General features: G+C 35.4%; 2 protein-coding genes and 1 long non-coding RNA gene across 6 annotated transcripts in view; 1 reads left to right on the top strand and 2 right to left on the bottom strand.

Annotated features, from left to right (window-relative positions):
* Nucleotides 1-18229, top strand: part of LOC135135279 (GTP-binding protein REM 1) — a 245018-nt gene extending 226789 nt beyond the window's left edge. The window contains exon 5 of the mRNA XM_064064306.1: nt 17769-18229. Coding sequence (XP_063920376.1) covers nt 17769-18034 — 266 coding nt within the window. The 3' untranslated portion in view covers nt 18035-18229. The remainder of the gene's footprint in view (nt 1-17768) is intronic.
* On the bottom strand, nt 3001-3432 carry LOC135135497 (uncharacterized). The gene is made up of 2 exons (XR_010281573.1): nt 3341-3432; nt 3001-3289 (listed from the first exon to the last, which is right to left on the bottom strand). It is a non-coding gene; the product is annotated as an uncharacterized LOC135135497 (long non-coding RNA).
* LOC135135495 (uncharacterized) lies at nt 4372-5781 on the bottom strand. Of its 4 annotated transcripts, none has more exons than XM_064064562.1 (3): nt 5703-5781; nt 4997-5565; nt 4372-4939 (listed from the first exon to the last, which is right to left on the bottom strand). In XM_064064562.1, exons 2-3 carry the CDS (start codon nt 5366-5368, stop codon nt 4751-4753), a joined length of 561 nt encoding a protein of 186 aa, XP_063920632.1. In that variant the 5' UTR covers nt 5369-5565; nt 5703-5781; the 3' UTR covers nt 4372-4750. The 4 variants fall into 4 exon arrangements, with proteins under 4 accessions (XP_063920632.1, XP_063920635.1, XP_063920634.1 ...); XM_064064565.1 differs by having other exon boundaries at nt 4997-5524; XM_064064564.1 differs by having other exon boundaries at nt 4997-5560; nt 5703-5765.

The following is an 18229-nucleotide window of genomic DNA, read 5'->3' as shown; positions in this document are numbered from 1 at the left end:
AGATAACTATTAAAAAAATTGGTCTAAAGAGTTTAGACAGTACTTCCCTCGCTGTCGGAAACTTGACGACTGCATGCCTATTGTGTTTTTTTTTCTCATTACATTTTTGTAGTGGGAATTTAAAAAAAAATTGTGATGACGTCATCAACATTTTTGCAAGGACACGTATATCAGTTGGGATAGATGTAGTGTAATACTAAGAATAAAATTATTGTATTCCCAAATTTTCGGGAAAATGAATTGGGTCGTTTTGAATATTGATTTCTTATAATCAATAAAATAACGAAACAATTTACTCACGTATACGGCGCCGGTGTGTAATATCTAGAGAGCGGATTTCTGTCGGGCTAGGCAAGGCCAAACTCGGTACGGCTCGTACGGGATGCGAATTCATTGCGGTTGCGGACTGCACTTCGTTTATTTGAGATTAGAATAACGCTGTTTCGTTGCACTCTGCTGTTAATTCCCGTTCTCATTTACTTAGCCGTTTGATTAATAAATCGTTAATCATATTTATGGAATTAGTACTGATTAAATTCAGTGATTATCTATCACCCGCTACTGAGTCCCGGCGATCCAGCGCGTCCCCACCTATAATCGTGACGTAGCCCGACAAAAGTCCGCTGTCTAGTAATATGAAAGGCAACTGAAAATCGTTTATGTATAAACATTCTTAATTTAAGATGACAAGCGTAACAGCATACGTGAGAGTCAAACAGAGAAACTGTAAACAAAACGACCATCGGTTTTATTGCTTCGACTTCCGCTTATTATATAAAACATTGGGTTTTATTTTAATTCTTGACGGTGAAATTCACAATTGGTTGATTATAAACATGTCTATTTCACATTCGCGGAACCAAGTGAGCGCATAAAACAAATGCAGGTCTGTAATGTTAAAGTCGATGTAAATAAGCGTGCTACCCTTATGTTTCAACCGAGTTTTTCCTTTAACAAATTTTGTGTCTACCAAATTGGGTTGGTTGGGGTGTAATACTAATAATAAGTGTTGCCTTTAATTTAATCAATAAAATAAATTGACTTCATTAATTTTTTTGAACCACCTCTTAAGAAAATCTAAAAAATATGAATGGAATGATAAATCACAAGTACAAACTCATCATATTTTTTGCATTTTAGATAGGATTTACTCAGCAAAATTTTGTGGTGACGTCATACATTTTTTAGGGGGGACGACCAAACACATTTTGATCAAAAATTTACCATGCTTATGATAATTTTAAAATATCTTCAAGATTTCGAAGCATTCGGTTTTGTGGTTCCTGAGTAAATCAGTAAAATAAATTTACGCTTTCATTTATTTTCTTGAATCACCCTGTATATGCAAATCCAAAAAATTTGAATGGAGTGATAGATCACAAGTACAGACTGATCATATTTTGTACATTTTAGATATGATTTATTCGGCAAATTTTCGAGCTGACGTCATCAAGTTTTTGGAGGGGATAAGCAAATATATTTTGACTAAACATTTATTATGCTCTTTATAACCTTAAAACATCTGCAAGATGTAAGAGCATTCCGTTTTGTAGTTCCTGATTAAATCAATAAAATATATTTACGCATTCATTAATTTTTTTGAGTCACCCTGTATATGCAAATTCAAAAAATATGAATGGAGTGATAGATCACAAGTACAGACTCATCATATTTTGTACATTTTAGATATGATTTATTCGGCAAACTTTCGAGCTGACGTCATCAAGTTTTTGGAGGGGATAAGCAAATATATTTTGACTAAACATTTATTATGCTCTTTATAACCTTAAAACATCTGCAAGATTTCAAAGCATTCGGTTGTGTAGTTTCTGAGTAAATCAGTAAAATAAATTTACGCATTCATTAATTTTTTTGAGTCACCCTGTATATGCAAATTCAAAAAATATGAATGGAGTGATAGATCACAAGTACAGACTCATCATATTTTGTATATTTTAGATATGATTTATTCCACAAACTTTTGAGCTGACGTCATCAAGTTTTTGGAGGGGATAAGCAAATATTTTTTGACTAAAGATTTATGATGCTCTTTATAGCCTTAAAACATCTGCAACATTTCAAAGCATTCTGGTTAGCACATTAAAAATTAAATTTCAAAATGTTGTTTTATAATTTTGATTTTTTTTCCAAAAATCTGGACGTTTCGGGTGAAAAGTCGAATCAGAGTTGTAAACTACATGTGTAGGACTATGTTATTTTATACAATTGAAAACCCATTTACTATACAGGGTGTCCCAGAATTCGCGCCATTCCCGTGAATGACATGTTCCCTGTCCCGAACTGTGCCGTAATTCGCAAAAAGAATTGTCCAGGCTTTAACCGTGTGAGAACTGGAAGGCGATTAAGTTGACCAATAGAGAGGCTGCTTTTATATTCGAACGTTTCTATGTTCAACGTTACCTATGCCAAGAACAAAAAATCGGGTAATACTAAAGTTGAATGAATTTTTTCCGAATCCCCCTCCGTCAACAAAAGGAAACAGAAGTGTGGTTATAAATTTAATCATTTTGACAATTGTTTGTCATAAACTGTCACGAAGTTCATCACTGACCTGAAGAGATGCTTCTGCGCCAAAGATGCCTGATTAATGTACACAGAGACGTCAAGGTTTACTTTGAGGCAAGTAGCATGGGACAGAAGTTATTTCTGCTGCCATTCTAGTTAAATTGTGTTTAACTGGGCTGTACATGTCATAAGAGAAGCTGTTTCATTTCATCGTAGGCAAATAATACATTTATTACTATTCTACATAGTGTAGATACCACAGAACAGTCAATATAGAAGAAGCGCAGGCTCCATGTATTTCATTGGCAGCAGCAGTGACATTTCTCGACGGTCATGTTGCGATGTAAAAGTGTGGGAAATTCAAATAAATGCATGCTACGTGTATTGCCAGTTGCATACTCCAGCATCGTGTCATACGGATTGCCTACCACTACTTATTTGTTTTATTAATGGAAAGAAATAAAATTCATAAAATTTTACAAACGAAGTATATTAAACATTAAAAGACTAATGTACAATTCAAAAATTAACAATAAAATAAAAAAACAATTCTGTTATAAACAAAAAATTAACAAAAACACAAACCTTCCACCATAGTACTTCTAGACGTCAAATGGGAGTACCAGATCCATTCAAGGGTTTCCATTTCCTCCAGGTTATTTTAAAGTAAAAGGTACTCACATTGAGTTCATTCCAAATACTTCGAAGTACGAAGTGATGTTTTGCAATGGTGTTGCCCCTGCTTCAAGCGCAAGCCTCAGTCCTGAAACATGGTTGTTATCAAACAATCAGCACATAATTATATTTTTATTACCTTTCACATAAATTCCACGGTCACTTGCGAGAATTAAAGCCGTGAAACACATTTTATTCCAAAACATCGCACTGCATCGCACAACATTGACATATGTCAGTAAAAGACCGGGAAAAATCTGGAGCCCACAGCCACAGGCTGCATCTGCGCAGTGTGCTACTAGCCGCCCCTTGCCCCTCAAAATGCGATGCCGGCGTCCACAAGCTAAATGTCATTCTTGTTGCCTATTCGGCAATACAACCTTCACCCCCGTGGTAGATACCAAAGAGCAGGTATTAGAAGTCATTTTCTTAGAGCCCCGTGAATAATGTGTTGTTCTTTTTAACGAAAATCAGTACATTTTCAGAATTCACTATGCATCATATGCCTGATATTAAGTTTATCGTTATTTCTAAAAAAGAGTACCACATGTCCATTCAAAGAACGTTATTAAGTGTACTAAAACATAAATATCGCCTTTGATTAATCGGTGCTTATGATTTTCAATAAACAGTATCAATTTTTACTGAACAGCTTAGTTGCTGATACCTAATCTAAGCAACGAAAAAAGAGACGAGACTCCACTTCTCTGGTGTGTTAAGATCATAGGTATCTGCTGTGGTGTCAATCATGCGGGGGAGATACTGAAAACTGAGACTTATTCAAGAATAATATTGATGCTGCACATGATGATTTAAAACAGTTTCTTTAAAGTTGTGAGTACTTTCTAGAGATTGAAAAGATACGAATAAAAATTATAACAAAAATCGTTTAGTTGCATTTTTTTTAAGAACAATACAAACTATAAACAAATCAGTACCAATACCACTAAGTTATTGATGTCTTATTCATACTAGTATAAAGAATATTTGGAAATGATGTTAATTTATTTACTATTGACGAAAGTGCAGCATCTGCGACGAGCCGACTGCGCGACGGGTGCATGTTGCTAAATGGTTACTGCGACAAAATGAACTAATAAATCCTGATTTTTCACGGCATATTCTTTTCGCCGACGAATGTTGATTTTCCCGAAAAAGACTATTTAATGCGCACAATTAGCACTTCTGGGCAAACGAAAATCCACATTTCGCTAACTTGAGAGCATATCAAGAGCAATACTATTAATCTATGGGCTGGAATCGTTGTACTGTAACGTTACGAGTATTAAACAATGTGCTCAAAATGACCACCATTAACTTCAATGCAAGTTCTAGCTCGTCGAATTATGTTGTGTTGTGTATTATTTAACATCTCAGGAGTAACTGTAGCGTAGGTTTCGTGCAGTCTCTCTTCCAGTTCTTCTAACGTATCTAGGGGTTTTCTACGAGTATATACGTAATTTTTAATTTGATTCCAAAAAAAAAGTCCAAAGGAGAAAGGTCTGGAGATCTAGGAGGCCAGATGTTAGTACTGCTACGCCCAATCCACCTATGAGGATACTCTTTTCAATGTTCGCCGTACAAGTATCGAATTATGTGGAGGAGCGTCGTCGTGCTGAAACCACATATTCCGCCGTACATTCAAAGGAACGTCTTCCAACAACGCCGGAAGCTCTAGTCGTAGAAAATTAGCATATGCCTCCCCATTAAGGCGATCAGGTAACACAAACGGCCCCACCTAAAAAAACAGGAACGGAGTTTAGTGATAATTTTATCAATGCATTAAAATTTTTACCACAGTAGTACCAATGATTCCAGCCCATAGATTAATAGTAAATCGCTCCTGATATGCTGTCACCCTAGTGAGATGTGGATTTTCGTGTGCCCAGAATTGCCAATTGTGTGCATTAAACATTCCTTCTCGGGAAAATGAGCATTCGTCGTTGAAAAGAATGCGCCGTGAAAAATCAGGATTTAGTTCATTTTGTCGCAGTAACCATTGAGCAAAATGTACTCGTCGCGGGTAGTCGGTTGGTCGCAGATGCTGCACTCTCGTGTAATGGTAAGGATACAGTCTTCTCTCTTGAAGGATACGATGAGTGGTCGATCTTGGGCATCCACTCATTTGCGCTACGTAGAGGACACTTCTCCTAGGATCCGCTTCCATGTTTTCTAACACTTGCTCTTCAGCACCTACACGTACATTCCGTGGAGCTCCAGCACGGCCTTTCCGATTAGGTTGAAAAGATCCATCTTCTCTTGCTCGATGTAACAATCGGTGAAACACATGTTGGTCTGGGTGCCGACGATTATTCACGGGGCTCTAAGAAAATGACTTCTAATACCTGCTCTTCGGTAGCTACTCTATGTAGAATAGTAATAAATGTATTATTTTTTGCCTACGATGAAATGAAACAGCTTCTCTTATAACATGTACAGCCCAGTTAAACACAATTTAACTAGAATGGCAGCAGAAATAACTTCTGTCCCATGCTACTTACCTTAAAGTAAACCTTGATGTCTCTGTGTACATTAATCAGTCATCTTTGGCGCAGAAGCATCTCTTCAGGTCAGTGATGAACTTCATGACAGTTTATGACAAACAATTGTCAAAACGATTAAATTTATAACCACACTTCTGTTTCCTTTTGTTGACGGAGGGGGATTCGGAAAAAAATTCATTCAACTTTAGTATTACCCGATTTTTTGTTCTTGGCATAGGTAACTTTGAACATAGAAACGTTCGGATATAAAAGCAGCCTCTCTATTGGTCAACTTAATGGCCTTCCAGTTCTCACACGGTTAAAGCCTGGACAATTCTTTTTGCGAATTACGGCACAGTTCGGGACAGGGAACATCTCATTCACGGGAATGGCGCGAATTCTGGGACACCCTGTATACAATTTTGAAGTGACGTCGTCGCATTAGTGGTGGGGATGATTAGACAAATTTTGGTTAGCGTTTTACCATCTACATGATATTCTTAATATAAGTACACAATTTCACAACAATCGGTCGAGTACTTTCGGAGATTATCTGTCTAATAAAAATCCGGGACGGCAGACGGACAGACGGACAGACGGACGGACAGACGGACGGACAGACGGACAGACAGACGGAAATGGGACACCTATTTCTTCGTCTTCTAGGGGTCATGAAAGATCGAGAAAACGTAAAAGTAGAGAGTCGGCCGACGGACTCGATTACAATACTTCCTTTGCTTACGCTCGGGAAGTAATTAATCAATTTTGGAAAAAATGGAGGATTTGGATGAAAGTAGTGCTTCAGATAATAATTGTACCCCTCCAGACGTTTTAGAAGTAGCAAGTTTATAAATTTATAAACGTCATTTTTGACAAAAATGCACTTTAGCTTCCGGCAGGAGCCAAAATAGTTTACCTCCCGCCGGGAGGTAAAGTGACACTTTGTGCCCTGAAATGAGGAAAGAAAATCACATTTTCTATATAGTGAATAGAAAAAATATTTTTTTCACTAGCAGCCATAAAGCATGCAAATGTCGACTCATTTCGAGGTAGCAAATTCAACTTTTGCGACCACGGGTTCAAAAAGAAAATTGAGGTTATGTACGCAATACTTGATGTGATTATTTCTTAAAAAATGAATAAATGTGTGCTACTAACATTACTTGAGTATACGCATGGTGGTTGTAGACGGTAGAAGATAAAATGATTAATTCAGCGACAAGTGTAAACGGTTTTCTTTGTGTTGAAGATTTATATTAAGTTTGATTAGAAATCAAAACAAAATCATGTTGACTCAAAAAATTGAACGTTTATTTTTTTTCAATTTATTGTCTTATGGTTTCTACTAGTGAAAAAAATAGTATATTAACCACGGTTGCAGAGCCACTTCTAGACCTCGCGCTTCAGAGCCCTCGACGCTGCGCGTCTCGGGTTCTAATTTGCGCTCGGCCTAGAATGCTTGGCTTTGCAACCTTGGCTAATAATATACTATTATTTTTCACTCGTATATAATGTTTGTTTTATATCCATGATGTGATAAACGTAAAGCGGCATTTTATATCCGGGACACAATGAGCGGGCATAAAGAATTATTGTGCCGTCTCATTATGCTCTATTTTGCTAAACCGAATTAAACAAAAAATTCAAAATGTATTCTTTATTTTTATCCACTTATTTATTTTTTGACAATTAATGGAGATACAAATTACAACTTACAAACGTGCTATTCGTACCAAACTTTCCAGCTAAACTTAAACCTTTCGCAGGTTCCTCTATTGGAATTATTTCTGCCTCTGCTTCCATTCTGCTAGCACCGAATAAAGTATTATAAGTATAAAAAATTGGTCTAAAGAGTTTAGACAGTACTTCCCTCGCTGTCGGGAATGTGCCGACTACATGCCTATTATGTTTTTTTTTCGCAGTGGATTTCAAAGAATTCGGTTTTGTAGTTCCTGAGTAAATCAATAAAATAAATTTACGCATTCATTATTTTTTTAGTCACCCTGTATATGCCAATACAAAAAATATTAATGGAGTGATAGATCACAAGTACAGACTCATTATATTTTGTACATTTTAGATATGATTTATTCGGCAAACTTTTGAGCTGACGTCATCAAGTTTTTGGAGGGAATAAGCAAATATATTTTGACTAAACATTTATTATGCTCTTTATAACCTTAAAACACCTGCAAAATTTCAAAGCATTTGGTTTTGTAGTTCCTGATTAAATCAATAAAATAAATTTACGCATTCATTAATTTTTTTGAGTCACCCTGTATATGGAAATTCAAAAAATATGAATGGAGTGATAAATCACAAGTACAGACTCATCATATTTTGCACAGTTTAGATAGGATTTATTCGGCAAACTTTCGAGCTGACGTCATCAATTTTTTGGAGGGGATAAGCAAATATCTTTTGACTAAACATTTATTATGCTCTTTATAACCTTAAAACATCTGCAAGATTTCAAAGCATTCGGTTTTGTAGTTCCTGATTAAATCAATAAAATAAATTGACGCATTCATTAATTTTTTTGAGTCACCCTGTATATGCAAATCGAAAAAATTTGAATGGAATGATAAATCACAACAAGAGACTCACCATATTTTGTACATTTTAGATAGGATTTATTCAGCAAAATTTTGTGGTGACGTCATAAATTTTTTAGGAGGGGACGACCAAATACATTTTGATCAAAAATTTACCATGCGTATGACAATTTTAAAACATCTTCAAGATTTCAAAGCATTCAGTTTTGTAGTTCCTGAGTAAATCAGTAAAATAAATTTTGCGCATTCATTAATTTTTTTGAGTCACCCTGTATATGCAAATCCAAAAAATATGAATGGAGTGATATATGATGAGTCTGTACTTGTGATTTATCACTTCATTCATATTTTTTAGACTTTCTTAAGAGGTGGCTCAAAAAAATTAATGAAGTCAATTTATTTTATTGATTAAATTAAAGGCAACACTTATTATTAGTATTACATTGGACCAATCCAATTTGGTAGACACAAAATTTTTTAAATTAAAAACTCGGTTGAAACATAAGGGTAGCACGCTTATTTACATCGACTTTAACATTACAGACGTGTGCGCTGTCTAGGTTCCGCGAATGTGGAATAGACATGTTTATAATCAACCAATTGTGAATTCCACCGTCAAAAATTAAAATAAAACTCAATGTTTTATATAATAAGCGGAAGTCGAAGCAATAAAACCGATGGTCGTTTTGTTTACAGTTTCTCTGTTTGACTCTCACGTATACTGTTACGCTTGTCATCTTAAATTAAGAATGTTTATACACAAACGATTTTCAGTTGCCTCTCATATTACTAGACAGCGGATTTCTGTCGGGCTACGTCACGATTATAGGTGGGGACGCGCTGGATCGCCGGGACTCAATAGCGGGTGATAGATAATCACTGAATTTAATCGGTACTAATTCCATAAATATAATTAACGATTTATTAATCAAACGGCTAAGTAAATGAGAACGGGAATTAACAGCAAAGTGCAACGAAACAGCGTTATTCTAATCTCAAATAAACGAAGTGCAGTCCGTAACCGCAATGAATTCGCATCCCGTACGAGCCGTACCGAGTTTGGCCTTGCCTAGCCCGACAGAAATCCGCTCTCTACATATTACACACCGGCGCCGTATACGTGAGTAAATTGTTTCGTTATTTTATTGATTATAACAAATCAATATTCAAAACGACCCAATTCATTTTCCCGAAAATTTGGGAATACAATAATTTTATTCTTAGTATTACACTACATCTATACCAACTGATATACGTGTCCTTGCAAAAATGTTGATTACGTCATCGCAATTTTTTTTAAATTCCCACTACAAAAATGTAATGAGAAAAAAATACAATAGGCATGCAGTCGTCAAGTTTCCGACAGCGAGGGAAGTACTGTCTAAACTCTTTAGACCAATTTTTTTTTTAGATTTTCGTGTGAAAAATAAAAGTTTGTATGCACCGCGGGCACAAATTGATGTATATAAATCTCGGGCAACTTACAAAATCTCGAGCCAGAGGCCCTCAATTTTGTAAACGTTGCCCTCGAATATAACATCTTCTTTGTGCCCTTGGTACATAAATAACTATTATGTCCGATTGCTCTATAATAAACGTTACTTTATTTTATAATTTAGCGGCCGTAATGTGATACTTTATGGTACTAGTACAATAAAGACGACAACTTGTTTTTATTAAAGTTTTTGTGAATACAATTAAACTTACTAACTAAAATAATCTAGGCTTGATCGCAATGTTTAATATTTACAACATAACTATTACCAGAAAACGTATATTGGGTATTTTCCTCGTCGCATTTCGCTACTTTTGCTTCTATTACTGCTTCTGGTTTTCCACAACTGAACATATCTTCAGCAACATCTTTGTCCGAAAGATTTTTGGCTAGAATTTTTTCCGCAACGTTAATTTTAGCAGTTTCACAGTCATCAACATACCCCTCCGCTACAGTTAATGAACCCCAGCCCCTATGTCTTTTTATACCCTCCATGTTGCATCCGACAGTTGCTAAAATTGTGGCTGAACTTCGCCTGAAGCAATGGCCTGTATATGAAGAAGCATTTTCTAGACCCAAATATTTGGCCGCCACAGCTGGCACATTACCAATCTTGTGAATTCCGACGGCTTGCACAGTACACTTCTCTTTAACATAATTGATAAAAAATTTCTGATGTGGTGTTTTGATAGTTCGAAGTGCCATATAAGCTCGCACAAGTTCAACTAGATTAATATTTTCCATATTTCCAGGTACTATAACAAAATGACGATCTGTTTTGGTTTTCGTGTCTTGAAGGTTGACTAAAATGTGCGTTTTACAATCTTTGACACATGTTGTCAATAATGTGACTAATTCTTGACGTCTGCATGCACCTGCTACACCAAATATGATGACAACCTGTAAAACTAATTATGCTTTTAGTACATTCAAACATAATGAATGTTTCCTACCTTGTTTAGTAAATGTATCTTACTGTCAGCTTTAATAAATTCGATCTGGCTCTTCGTGAGTGTAAGGGATTTTTTAGGTCTATATCCTTCACCTTTCCGCTTTAGAAATGCAATGACACCTGGGAATTTATTGATGTCAACTCCTTCACGTAAATTTATGGTTGATCTTAGCATGGAATACTTGCTCCATAATGATGAACTTTTATACCAGGAAAGCTCTGTAGTGAAATATGCCAAAATACTCTCTTCCGACGTTGATTTGACGTTCTTTTTAGAGCACCACTTCCGATAAAGGTTGTAAGTTTCTTCGTATAAATGTCTTGATTTTGATGGTAGTAAAGACTCTTTAACATTCCTAGCAATCTATGTTATCTCACTTTCCGCTTGGTTAGATGTACTAGCTTGCATTTTTCAACTTTAAACGCAAACAGCACAATTAATAGCTATTTAACGAACAAGTTTGTTAATAAAGGCGATTAATAATCGAGATATTTTAACGCGCGAGGAACGAGCGCGTTAATGGTCGAGATTATTAATCTCCAATTAACAGTCGAGTTAGTTACAATACTTTTCCGGTGATCGTAATTTTTAAAAAATTACTGAAAATTCAAAATATGAGTTCTGCAACCAAACATACAAGTGAAAATTTTTATGAATAAACATTATATAGTTGGATATGTCCAAATCATGACGGTTGCATAAAGTGGATCGAAGCATAGAATACTTTGGCCACAAGCGTGCTATTGAGCCTTTTTGGGAAATTTCTGAGAAGGATGCAAGTAATACGAATTTCGAATACCTTACAACCAGCTTTCCGCCGCACCAAGCAACAGACTCATCGTAGGTTTTTTGGTAAAGCATTTTGCTTCTTTCTGGAAGTAAATTTAGTGACCCCACATTTGCGTTTTCTACTTCAGGAAGAGTTAAAGAATCCATTTCTATGCAATTTCCCATTTTGAATCTTGATTTGGGAAATTTTTGACATTCAGAAATATGACATTTCACGAAAGGAGACTAGATTTTCAGAAATTTATTTTGCAATTGGTTTTCCCTAATTTTTATTTTTTAAAATTATAATAATTGTTGCAGTCAGACATAAAGCCTTGTACTTATGTAACGCGTACATAAACAGGCTTTATTGACGCGCCTTTTTTATCGACGCGGTTGCTTCCTCGTCTACTAAAATCGGCTTATCAATAAAGACCTGGTTTATGTACTTGTTACATAAATAGCTATTATGTTTGACTCAATCATAACGATGTCATTTATGACACTTCAAACTGTCCATAATCTACCACTTTATTGGACTGTAAAGTAATTTGCATCGCAACACAATTCATATGACAGTGACAACTGCAATACCTACTGAAATTTATTAATGATTTTTAAATGGAGATGAAAAAGTTGCAAAAAAATCTTCTGTTGAGTCAAACATAAAGCTATGTATGTCACACGTACACACGTTGCTTATTGGACTTCTCCTTTTATTAGTGTCGCTCGCTTCGCTCGCTTGGCCATAAAAGGACGCGTCCAATAAATCTATGTATTATATACTAGTAACATAAATAGCTGTTTTATTATACCTAAATCTAATCCCCGTTTTTTAAACTGAAAAGCATGCAAAAATGGGCTTTTAAAACATTAGTGTTCTAAAGTTGCCTAGGTAACAACAAATTCACCTACAAATTTTGAATAATGATAAATACACACATAATCAGAATTAATCTTTATCTATTCAAATGAATATGAAACGAACAATTGGTGTTGTTTGAAATTTGTACACTAGGAGCTTTAATCAGTCCACTGTTATTTATTAATAAACTAGTACAACGCTGATCAATCATGATTTTTGAGCACGTTCAATTCTGAGGACACAACAAACCCACTACCCTCATATTGTAGCAAAGTTAAGATGACTGTGAAGAAATGTGTTAACACAATCAAATAAACGGCTACGATAGACAAGATGTCCAATGAATCCGAAAATTCGGAAATTGTATGGTTTTTGATCCAAAATCCATAAGAATGATAATAATCCAATAAGACCTGTGGTGTCTGCCATCAATTCACCAGCCTATAATATCAGTAAAGGTCTAAACAGAATAGATAAACCAAAACATAGCATATCCAATAGTTTGTTGTTAGGGACGTCTGTCCCTAGAGGAAAAGCAAATGAATTAGTTAGACTTGATTAAAAAAGCACATATTGAAGAACCAGAAATAGAAGACGTAATAGAGCTACTAAAAGTATCCACTAATTAGGTTTTCTTTACATTCAGAGACAAAGTCTTTACAGCGAACGGTCTGAGTATGGGATCCGGTTTATCACCCATATTAGCAGATTACTTTATGGACAGCATAGAGAATAAGATCTTAAATGGAGAGAATAAGATCACAGAAAAAGTGGGACTCTGGTATAGAATGGTAGATATTACATGTCTGTGGGAAGGAAATGAAACGGAATTAGAAAAGCTCTTAGAGATGATGAACAACGTAGATGAAAACGTTAAGTTTAAGGTTGAAAAAGAAGAAAATAAAACTTTGGATTTTCTTGATTTGTCTATTGAGAAACATCAAGCGGACTTAAAATTCAAAATTTACAGAAAACCCACGAATACAGATGTAGTTATAAATCAATCTTCTTACCAATTACCCATAAAAAAGCAGCATTTATTGCGATAATAGATAGAGCATTAAGATTACAACCAGATGAACGAGCAAGAGAAGGAGAATGAATTTAACATAAAACAGATTGGAGTAAACAACAATTTTAAGGAAGAAATAATTTTAAATTGGATAAAGATAAGGGAACGAAGAGTTACAGAGATACTAAGCAATGTGAAAGATAATATAGAAAGTCAGGAGGAAAATCATAAAGAGATGAAATTTAGACCCAGCATCATTTATATTGGCAATGTGTCAGAGAAAATTAAAAGACTTTTGAAAAGAAATCGCATGGAGATCGTACGGAGAAGTGATGAGAAATTAAAGGACATCCTGTTTAAGTATAAAGATAAAGATAAAATAGATGAATCAAGTGGAGTATTATAGACTAAAATGTAAGAACTACAACACTAAATATGTGGGCCAGACGGGCAGAAGTTTAAAAAAGAGGGTGAAGGAACATTTGGACCTAGTCAGAGCATCAGCAATGGGAACCCACTTATGGACAGAAGAGCATCAATTAGACAGAGCAAATACAAAACTACTATATGGTTATTAGAAGAGTTAGAGATAAGTAAAGCGAAGAAAGACGAAAAAGTAAAGTGTGTAAACGAACAAGTAGAAGTTAAATTTACTCCAATATTCCAGACAGTTTTTAACGGCTACTTGGGAAGTACTTAAGGATTTTTTTGGGGCTAACATTTTTAAATTTGAAAGCCCGATCATTTTAGTTTAGGGTTTTATGGTGTGTAATAAAAGTTACTAGGTTGAATTAGAGGGGATGTTAAAAAATCACCACGTGGTAGATTCTTTTAGTTTGTAGTTTTTATGTTTTTATAATATTTAGGAATAGCTGACGGTAAGATTGTTTAGTTTAGATGTAGTAATAGTGTAAATTATCTTTGATGTGTAGTATTATCCATTTCAAATCGCTAGAAACAACTAAATATGGGCGTTCAACGTGAGCAATCGATCTACAATCGTGTTCCGATTTATGACGTTTTCATGTTCAACAAACACGATCCGATTGCAGTCGATTTATAAACTTTGGATCGTAAAATTTCCACGATTCACAACCGATTTATTTACGATGGACAAGTCTGTACGCCAGTGGCGGCTCGTGACTGTCTGATGTGGTGAGGCGATGATAGAAGTTTAACAACAATATCATTAATAATAATATTAATAATCAAATTAATGTGATTAATGCATATTACTTGGTCTTAATAGTTAGTAATGATAGAAGTCTTGTCCGAATACCGGTCATTTCCAGGTCACTGGTAGGTCATAATAAAAATAATATTAATAACAACACCCATAACACATTTAATCAACAATGTTTTCACAAGTCATTTTTTTTTAAACTAGCACTTTCTTGGAGGGGTTCGGGAATAGTTGTTGTGTTCCTTTCTAAACGTTTTAGGCCCATGAAATTTTTAATGTGTACTTTGGAACTTTCATGTAACTTTGCACATCAGATGAAATTATTTAAATCGTTATATCCCGGGACCTCGTACAAATATTACGGCAGAGCCATTTATAAGTTTCGTACCAAGTTGATTTAAAAGACTTACTGACGATTCTGTTGGTTATCAATGGAAGTTAATAAATGAATGAACGGTTTTGACTGCTCGATATTTAGCAAAATTTGCCGACGTTCTAGCTCGGTTCGCCGTGAAAACGGCCTTTCAAGAAGGAACATGACGATATGGTACTCGGGATTCATTTTTCACTTATCTGTACCTATGAAAGAGACAAAAACATCAATGGTGGGTTTTTATTCACATTCATGCAAATTACCCACGCACCCCGCAGCCCTTCTGTTCTGTAAAATAAATGGGAAAATGGTTTAATGAGTCCGCCGAAAATGGCCGAGAAGCACCGAAGATATCGCCTCAGTTCCGAGCGAACACATGTATAGGGGTATAGGAGCTGAGCAATGGAAATCCGTGTCTGCGATTGGGCTTCGTTGGTTCAAGTGAACCGACGTTCTGGCCGCTTCAGTTACAAAACTAGGGGCATAAATCGTACGGTATTCAACCGAAAATGTCAGCAGAAAGCGTAAAAAATAAAAAATCATCTACAGATTTGCAATTTCAACATATTTTTGTAATTAAAAATGCATTGAAAGCTCTTTTTTAATTACAAATTAACTCAATCTGTTCTTAAGATATATGCTGTGAGGCGCCGCCTCACTTGCCTCATCTGACGAGCCGCCACTGCTGTACGCCAGTAATTCATTACAGGGAGGTTTGAGGTTATGTACAAGCAAGTGTGTCTCGTTGGTTTCTGGTATAGCAGCTTGCATAGATATTGTAGCCGTCCATAGAGTCGAAATTTGCGAATAAAAATAAAATAAAACCGGCTCAAACGGAGCCGAGACGCCTTGCAAGTTCTGTCACTACGGCACGCGTCGCATCACACAGGGGTGTATTTAAGGCCGTTTGCACAAAATCTTAGGGTCACTGTAATCTTACTATTTTCTATCTACGACAAACGATTTGTCACACAGCTATGAAACCGACGATCCAGAGAAAGATGGAAGTTTGAAAGTGTATTTCAACAAGTGTAATAACCGTTTGGTGCAACACAATTGGTTCAAGCAAGCTAAAATATGACAGGAAACAAACAGTCCACGTGGACTAGTTTATAGCCGTGTTTGCTGCTAAGATGGCTAGGTTTTTCGCTCCACCTACCTCCGCAACGATGAATATACCATACCACAACTTGTGTACAGTGAACAGAGCTTCGTTTTTATTGACGAGATTGAGCTCAGAAATGAAACAGAAATATCATAACGGAAAAGATGACATTTAATATTAAATGCGTCTCTGTGCAACGTGTGCCAGAGTGACGTCAGAATATGCAAGCCACCGCCGGCTCCGTTTGAACCGGTTTTATTTTATTTTTATTCGCAAATTTCCACTCTATGGACGGCTACAATATCTATCCAAGGTACTATACAAGTGTCTCGCGTTTATTTTGGTAAAGCTACAAAAATGGCCACATATGTGGATTTAAACAGATTACCTACTTTCCATCGATTTGTTCGTTGAACCCCCCTAATCTAGTATCTTTATTTTTTGAGTTATGTAATTGTGGACACCATTTTTCCAATTTAAAATCGACTTAGAGTGTCAAGGCGAATGAGTAATTTTCCATAAAATGTCAATAACGTCAGTCTAAATATATTAATATAAATAATTCGTCTGTCTACAAACTCGAATTCTGAGTAATCTTAATCTGATTCCGCCAAATTTATAACTACGGGTAGAATATTGTCAACAGGTGAAGTTCCCATTAACTTTCCAAGTCCTCGTGATTCAGTTTTTCACAGTGCAAAACCTTTTTTCTCCGAATGATCGAAGTGCACCGTAGGTGACATAGTATCTTGTGACGCTATGTGCTTTACAAAGGTCTTTGCACTGAACCTATGCCACCTCTGCAGGACTGTACTGGCAATGGTACGGTTCATATTCTCTAAACCCTAAATAATGTGACAAAAATTTCGCACCACCTTTTAAAAGGTCGTCGTTTCTAGCGATCTGGAATCCCTAATATGTGATTGGTATGAGATAAATTCGATATGAAATGAGAAGTGAGGTTAGATTGGACCTGTGACGGTAATTTCGTTAAAATTTTGTTAAAATACACCAAAATATATTTAATTTTGTTTCTATAGTGGATGGCTGAAGAAGGAATAAACCAAAGTCGGTCCCCTGATATAGGTATTGTTTCATTTTATGTGGAAAAGAAAAAGTGTGCTTAACTAATACTTTTTATATTGATTAAATTTCTTCCAGGCAGTAAAATAGTGAACACAAAAATAAAGTTTATGAAGTAAAAATTGTTTTTATTATGCAACAATTCCAGTCCACAGCTGCGTTGAGTTGGATCGCGTAGTTGCTATAATATAACAAACTCACTTGAGTCACTTGATTTGTACCTAGTAAAATCTTACAGCCCCTGCTAGTAATGTGCGTTCAAATAAAAACAACGTCAAGTTGGCTTTATAAATGTGAATTTAGGGCTTAGTTAATGTTTCGTTCACATTTCCAAAGCCAACTTGACGTCGTTTTTATTTAAACGCTCGTTATTATGTACCGTTGGTAGAAGTGAAATAAATTCCAATCTCTTATAAACAGATTCCACTATTCAACTTTCGGTACTTATATCAAATTTTAACTCAAAGCAGTTCGGTTGACTAAGTATTTATTAGTCTGAAATAATAAAAAAAAAACATTCTTTTATTACCTTTATACATATTTACTCACCGAGCACTACTTACTTAATATATTACAGTTGGTATGAACAAAATAAATGATCGCAAATATTGCACATTTATTAATTTTAGTTACAATTATTGTTGCACTTAAATTGCAATCTCTGAAACTGAAACAAATCTTAATTGTTGCAGATGGAAAGTGTCTGGCTTGTACATTCAGGGCAAAATTCATTGAAGTATCAGTAGGGATAAATCATAACGTGGACGAATTATTAGTTGGAATACTAACACAGATACGGCTGAAAACAGAAAGTTCCGAAAATTTTGGTCACCAGCAACAATGGTACAGAAGCAGAAGTATGATGAAGGCGAGTATGAAAGCAAGGCAGATGTTCACGTGGATATTTGGAAAGGAAGATTCAAAATTCAGAAACTGCGAGAACCTTCAGATTCTATAGCAACGATCATAAAAACTTTCCTAATAAATTAATACAGTTACATTAACCATACCTTCCAGATTAAATAAAAGTATTTTAAGTTGTATATTAGTAAGCAGGGTAAAATTTATTATTCATTACGGGAACATTGATGTTTAACAACTTTCTCAAATAAAAGATCTGTAAATAATAAATGTTTCCATGTAGTTTTTTAAA

This window comes from Zophobas morio, unplaced genomic scaffold, assembly GCF_036711695.1.
Source record: "Zophobas morio isolate AGI-343-1 ecotype UQ-CSIRO unplaced genomic scaffold, CSIRO_AGI_Zmor_V1 ptg000024l, whole genome shotgun sequence".
NCBI lineage: Eukaryota > Metazoa > Arthropoda > Insecta > Coleoptera > Tenebrionidae > Zophobas > Zophobas morio.
Note: the sequence above shows the minus strand (reverse complement) of the source record. Positions and strands in the feature narration are given on the sequence as shown.

Excerpts from the sequence above, each read along its gene's own strand:
- LOC135135495 (XM_064064562.1), bottom strand. The coding sequence starts at position 5,368 with ATGGAAGCGGATCCTAGGAGAAGTGTCCTCTACGTAGCGCAAATGAGT. Across the intron at positions 4,940-4,996 it reads GAATCATTGGTACTACTGTG|GTGGGGCCGTTTGTGTTACC; the intron begins GTAAAAATTTTA and ends CTGTTTTTTTAG.